This window comes from Limulus polyphemus, unplaced genomic scaffold (genome assembly GCF_000517525.1).
Source record: "Limulus polyphemus unplaced genomic scaffold, Limulus_polyphemus-2.1.2 Scaffold4825, whole genome shotgun sequence".
Classification (NCBI taxonomy): domain Eukaryota; kingdom Metazoa; phylum Arthropoda; class Merostomata; order Xiphosura; family Limulidae; genus Limulus; species Limulus polyphemus.
This window is the reverse complement of record NW_013670435.1, coordinates 60,570-68,053: the sequence shown is the minus strand read 5'-3', so window position 1 is coordinate 68,053 and position 7,484 is coordinate 60,570. Positions and strand designations below refer to the sequence as shown.

The window sequence follows — 7,484 nt, the reverse complement described above, 5'->3', positions numbered from 1 at the left end:
AAAAAAAATATACATATATATATATATATATATATACATATATAAATATCATGTGGAATACATATATATGAATCAATATATAACCAGTAGATGCATGTATATATATACATATATAAATATCATGTGGAATACATATATATGAATCAATATATAACAAGTAGATGCATATATACTTACACTTACCTATCTTTGCCGTAGGAAGCAATTTCGAAATGGTCAGGCTATAGCCACAGACTAACAATGTGACACACGATGTGTGCAAAACACATTACCGGCATGAATCTTGAGCTATTTTAACTACAAATATTGCATACACACAAAGTAATGCATTGAATTAAACGATGCAAATTTAATACACAAGTTGTAGCTATACATTCCATGAAAAAATGGTCAAGCCATGGCCTGACTAGCCTTACCGCTTCTTACGGCCCTGCATATAATGATTCGTTCTTGTATTACATACTTTATGAATGTATATACACAGGTATGCTCCATGGTATTAAAAAAGATGGACGTATGTGATATAAATACAAAAGCAACAGTGAATTCACGTTCACTATTCTGGTGGCTAGCTACAAAATTAATCACACAGCCCCCTAGTGTACCACCACTTATGTGTGGGGAAATTCAAGTCTATCAGTATTACAAAGAATATCAATTCCAGCCTAAATCCAGGACATTTTACTGTGACTCATACATCAGCAATAATTAATCGTCCTACTCATTACAATTTACACAATTACATATATCTACTAACAAAAATCATTTTAAGAAATCGCATGTATTACAATAACAACTAATTATAGCCATAACTATATGATTTCTGTGGGTCAAAACAAAAAACAAAAATTTCAGTTGGCAAAGTAATAAAATAAGTATTAGCAAAATCCAATGTACGTTAATTTGTTTTTCCACTACAATACAGGTTTCGATAATTTCTCACATCAACTAGAGCAAAACTCTTGACATTGTACACTTAAAAAACATATACAGTGTTCATGCAAAAGACGTAATCCTACATGTAAACACATAGTTAGGAAATCCTAAACACATGCCACAAGAATTCTCTGACCACTTCTTAAGTAAAAACTGACTTTTTTTCACAAAGGTTTTCACATTAGTGATTGTAAATCAAGGACTGTATAGTTTTGTGGCTTTCAGATGCTTTAGGTCTTCAAGATTTCATCAGGTGCTATTTTAACAGTTAATTTCTAGTTATTTCATATAATATTATCAGCCATCCTATTTGCATAGGTCAAATGGTTTTCAAATGGTATAATAAATGCATTATCTAACAAAATAAAAATCCCTGGAACCCTCCAATATCTAGGTTATGCAAAGTTTGAATACTCTCTTTGTCTCAGAAACCTCACGAGCAACCACAACTTGGGCTCCATGTATTTTGGGCTGTAGCAGTGATATAGCACATCACTATAGCTCTCTTGACTGCTTGTACAAGTGCTACGGCTTAAAAGCACCTATGTTTAATTCTCTGACACGAGAAAACCACACTTCACAATGATGTGCAAACAAGTAGTGTCCAAGCCAAATATGGATCCTTCAATTTCTTCTCCCAAGGATCCTCATTTCCTATTTATGGCGTTTATTCCAAGTACTGCAAGGACAGTCTTGGCCAAAATCTTTGCATACTGTTTTATATTGATGCTATTTTCTATGTGAATGAAGTAGTTTTTGAGTAAATGCCCGTGTAGTAACAGAGAAGGTAGAGCATGATGTGACAAACACATACGAGTTGTTGTTCTGTTCTGTATAAATTGTTTTGAGCATTTGTTCGTCAAAACACATATACACATCTGTTTTGAATAAAATGCTTTGTTCAGACAATTTCTCTGTACTTGGTGTCGAATCACACCTTGCCACGTGCCAGAAGTTATAGGACATCAAATTGTTGGACTGTCCAGAAATGGTATAAATCATACGGACATTGCCAGAATAGTAGAGTACGCCAAGTTTACTGTATCTAGCATCCTGAGGCGTAATCGGACTACAGGAAATGTTGTTCCAGGAAAATCTACTAGTAGATGCCGAAAAACTGCTGCCCGAGATGGAGGATTCGAATCCGCGACCCGCAGATTGCGAGTCGAACTCCCTAACAACCTGGCCACGCCGGGCCCGGACTATAGAAAAGTCTACTGGGAGATGCCGAAAACCTACTGCACAAGATGACCAACTTTTGGTCAGGTTAATACATCAAGGTCGAAAGAAGTCTTGCAACACCTTACGATAGGAATGGCATGAACACATTTATTCCAGGGTATCCAGAAGAACAGTGAATATAAGACTAACCAAATAAGATTATTTTGCAGGAAGGGCTATCTGAAAACTGATATTAGCCAGAGTTCACCTCTGTCACCATGTTACTTGAACAAGAAAACATGCCAACTTACAATTAGAGCACCGGCAATTTGTCATCTTTTCAGATGAGTCCTGTTTCCGACTTGTTAAAGCTGCTGGTAGGATTTGTTCATAGTTTGGCTGGAGAAGAGATGAGGAAAGACTGTTTTTCCCACAGGAGGTGGTGCAGTACATGTTTGAGTAGCTGTCCATCATGGTGGAAAACTGCTCTTTATACCCTTCAGGAAAACATTAATGACGCCTCCTTCAGGCATCACAAGGAGACGACATTTCCGCTATATTTCTTGCTAGGGCAAGGCTTGGCAATAACGTTATGTTACAAGAAGACAATGCCACTGCCCACAGTGCACATATTGTACAGGATTATCTCGACCAGGAGTAGACTTAACAAAATTGACATGGCCAGCAAAGTCTCAAGATTGTAATCCCATTGAGAAATGTTGGGCAGAACAGAGCTGGAAAATTGCTAATCACGACACTAAACCAGCCACTACAGCTGAGTTGAAGTGGCTTCTAGTGACAAGTTGGGATGACATCAAGGTAGATTACATCAATAACCTCATCGATAGCATGCCACGTCGCCTTGTGGAAGTTATTAGAGTACGAGGAGGACCATCAAAGTACTGAACATTTAATATGAACTGACATCAGGTTACAAAGGCTAATTTTATTTTGTCATTATATATATTTGGTAAGGTTTTGTTGTGATAGGTGAAATGCTGAATTACACATCTTTCTACAGGTGTCTGATAAAATTGTTCGATGTGCTAATAAATCGTTCATGATGTTCATAGAACCTGTATCATTATATAAATTACATATGCAGATGTTTCATATAAAACGCATTTCTCAGTTTGACAGTGCTAAGTGTATTTGTATTTCATCTAAAAAAAATTATCTTATTTGTTACAATATAACGAAACATTTTGGCCAAAACTGTAGTTCTTTCTTCATGCAGTAGCAGCCTTCAAAATATATCGGTTTCAATACTACTCATAAATATAATTATGAGCCACATACTCACTCTTATTGACATCTGTTTTTCGCGTTTATGAACAATTTTACTTGGAATAAACCAACAATGAAACTTCAACTAAAACAAGTTTTAGTGATTGAAATGCTTGGCAACTATCTCCATCTCCTCTAAAATTTCGACAAGCTTTATTCATAGCAGACAACAGTGCAGCTATCTTAGAGAAGTTGACCACAAAATGGCATTAACACACTGGTCTTTGTGTGTTTTGTTGAATTTCGCACAAAGCTAAACCAGTTCTAATTTTGAAGTGATAGACTAAAAGGAAGGCAACTAGATAACACTTCCGCTGCTGACTCTTCGACTACTCTTTACCAATGAATAGAAGGATTGGCCGCGACATTATAACGCCCTTATGCGTAAAAGGGCAAGCGTGCTTAGTGACTGGTTCGATCATGCGAATCACGGATTACAAGTCGATCACACTAATCACTAGGCACAATATAATGCAAAACCGGCAAACATTCGATCTTCTTGTTAACGTCATAGATTAGAGTCAGTTCCTTGTGATCTTCATACAAACAATGAAGATTCTAACCTTGCCTTATATGTGACAAACACAACCTCCACACACATACACATAACTTAACACTTTCTATCTTCATCTTTAAATCTACTTTTCCTGTCTTTCTATTTTTGGTTCTCAGCAGTAGATCGGCTCTTGCCGCCAAATATAAGAATGATGTCCATCTAACTTACACATCTCTTCTGTTTCAAGCTTCGTAGTGTACACTTTATCAACTTGGAAGTGGCTGAAACACTACAAAAGTCAAATGACATAACACTAAGTTCATACAGTTCATAAATTAATGCTGAAAACAGTCTTAAGTCTGCAATAGTAATTTAATTATACTTATCAGTAGCCAGATATCTAATGTAGTGTGTTAAACCAATAGGATGCTTCCATGTCTACTAATAGGCCAGAAGATTTTCCCTAGAGGCCCAAGGGCCTGAAAGGTGCACTAGAGAAGATAAGAAAGAATCAATGTATACCAATCCTTTCCATGGGTCCATGAAAGCTCTTGGCAGCCCTTGGTGCTTCCAAAATATGTATGCATTATTCATCTGTATATGGCAACTGAAATGTATTTACACTTTTAATTAACTGAAGTATACATGGTACTCTAGAATCTCTTCCCTTCCAAATCTACCTAGTAGTTGGTTCTGTTTCTTACCAAATTGCTTCTCCATCAAGTGCTACAGTGTTGGTCCCTTCAAATTCAACATCATTTGTTGAAACAACTGTTCCTGTGTCCAAAGAATTCCAAGCATTATTTTGTCAAATTTTTTAAGTAAGGATCCAAATTTGCTTTTGTTGTACCTTTGAAATTCAGTAGGCTAGACAATTTTAGCTCACTACTGCTGATCTCCATTCAGTTAGAACAGAGGCTCACAGTTAATGCCGTTACCAACTAGTGGCTAAGGCGCCAATGTTTTCAAAGGTATCAACTCACCATGTCTGGCAGTCTTAACATTCAGGCAAAAACTCAACTCTTTCTTAAGTTCTACTGAGTGACATGCTACCAAAGCATACATATTTACAGACAACACTGTAAATCAGTGAGCTTCCATGTTTCCGCTTATAAAAGCTATTGTTACAACAGCGGAAGTCACGTGATTCTGGTAACACGTGATGAGTTTCTAGAGGGATTGGGAAACATCATGAATAACCCAGTATTTGCTAGACGCCCTCTATTCCTGTATATAAGCGCGCCAGATAAAGCGAGACAATTAATCGGAACTGGAATAACAGACAGAGAGATTGAAAATATAGACAGATAATCGAGTCAAGCCGTAAGTAAAGTGTATAAATCATTGTGAATTATAGCGTGAGTTTAAGTTAAAGTGACTGTGGAAATTAAGTGTATTGCAAAGTTGTATTGAGAAAGAATAAACTAGTTTTATTTAAGAAAGGACTTGTATCGCTGAAGTTCTTCGGAAAGAACTTTTACGGGTAATTAACAAACGATCAGAGACGTAACACTATTTTAAAGTTTTGTTCACCAAAAAAAAACTTTTCAAATATCACATTTTATCCAGTGTAATTCAGAAACAATTCTCAGGTGAATTAGGAGCCAAATACTCGGCTTTACTGTAGATGCTTCAAAAATAAATATCTATTTACCTTTAAAAATAAGTAGGCAAGTGCCTCAAATAAGTAGACGCATATTAAATTCATTGCTTCATGCCCCTAGGGCTATAATTAGTATACATCGCAAAAGTTTCACTGTATAGATCCACTGGCCACGGATGTTAGGTGCTCGTGTAATAGACACTCAATTCAACATTCTTTACTGCACTTGACATTCTTACTTTTGGAGTTACTTCATCTAGCGACGAATAATAGGAATATGGATTGCTTTGAAGGCCATTATAAAGTGAATTTTACATGTTTGACTTTCCTGCTAATGTTCAAATACCAATAAAGAAAAAAAATAATTGGACCAATTTTATGTTTATCCTCGTATTTCAACATCTGTAACGCTTTTTCCTTACTTCCCTTTCCTGCATTACTCTCGGGCGTTTTATTAAGTATTGAAAAACAAAGTGTAATCAAATTTCAAAAAGGACAACAAAATATAAGAAATCATGAAAAGGGAAAAGAATCTGTCGAAAAAAAACACACTTAAAGTTGCAACAGCTAGTTGGTTACAGTATTATATTGGAAATACTGTTCAAATCAGTGGAATCTCGTATTCTAATCTCTGCTTTTTTAAGATAGAGGGCTTAATTTTTCTGCAATGTTCTGTTATTTTCGTTTCCCTCATTTATTCTTAAGCTGTTGTATGACCATAATATAGTAACTACACCAAATATGTAAAGCGTACCGAAACAATAAATATATTATTGGTCAAGTAAACTTGAAAATTTGCTATTTAGTGTGGGTACATGATTCTATAGAGTAAAAAGAAAATGAAATTATTAATAACAACTTCAATTCTTCTGCTTTATTCTTCGATGTGGATTATACATAAAAAAATCATATTTTGGTTTAACTGCCATATAGTTTTTATTATCAATAATGATATTATTATTATTTATTTTCACTCCAGAATGGTGTCACTACTGATTGTGTTTATGGCGACCATAACATTAAAATATATTTTTGGTCTGCTGATCGAATAAATCGTCAAATAAAATGCCACTGTACGAAGGAATAGGAATTGTTGCGGAGAAGCATACAGTAATTTTGGATATTGGACATGCGTTCACGAAGTAAGAAAACTGTTTTCTTTCATATAATGATAAATGAAATTAAACTTGACGGAAAAATGAAGCCTAGAAACAGCCGATTTTAATTACTAAATTAGTAACTTAGGACTACTTTTAAGTTTTAGATCTATGTTCAAAGGTTTACGTCACGACTTGGTACTGGTACTACTTGTAGTGGTAGACTCTGTTCGAATTGGTGTTTTTTTTTGTTTTTTTTTCAGCGAATTCTGGTTTAAATATTGGTAGGTCTTCAAGTTCCATGCCTATGCAAAAGGATATTGTTTGACTGGTGACTTGAACTTTGAAGTCTATATTCCTAGGATATGGATAGGGCATTACAGTTTATAATATTATTATTAATAATAATGTTTTGTTGTTAATCGTTATTAGCGTATTATTTGATTATGTTTCAATTCGTATTTAAGTTTCTAGTCATCACAGACTTTAAGCTTATAAAATATAATTAGTTAATATGAAGGAGAAGAGGAGCTTTAATTTTAAACATTATTAATATTATGTAATAATGGCTGGAGACGGCTTAAATGGGTAATGAAGAAAAACTTTAATATAAGTTTAACATGACAGCAAATGTACAACGTTTCAACAAGGTTTTGTCATCATCACATGATATCTACATAGTATTAAAATTCGATGACGAGGAACCCACTTTGAGACTAATAATGGCTGGAGACGGCTTAAATGGGTAATGAAGAAAAACTTTAATATAAGTTTAACATGACAGCAAATGTACAACGTTTCAACAAGGTTTTGTCATCATCAGGTCGTCAAGTGTCACCTGATGATGACAAATCCTTGTCAAAACGTTGTACATTTGCTGTCATGTTAAACTTATATTAAAGTT

At 34.9% G+C, this 7,484-nt stretch overlaps 1 protein-coding gene across 2 annotated transcripts in view; it reads left to right on the top strand.

The window, feature by feature from the left end:
• The first annotated feature begins 6,455 nt into the window (after positions 1-6,455).
• Positions 6,456-7,484, top strand: part of LOC106471737 (actin-related protein 10-like) — a 41,477-nt gene continuing 40,448 nt past the window's right edge. For both annotated transcript variants that reach the window (XM_013932360.2, XM_022400345.1), the window contains exon 1: positions 6,456-6,625. In XM_013932360.2, coding sequence (XP_013787814.1) covers positions 6,549-6,625 — 77 coding nt within the window. In that variant the 5' untranslated portion in view covers positions 6,456-6,548. The remainder of the gene's footprint in view (positions 6,626-7,484) is intronic.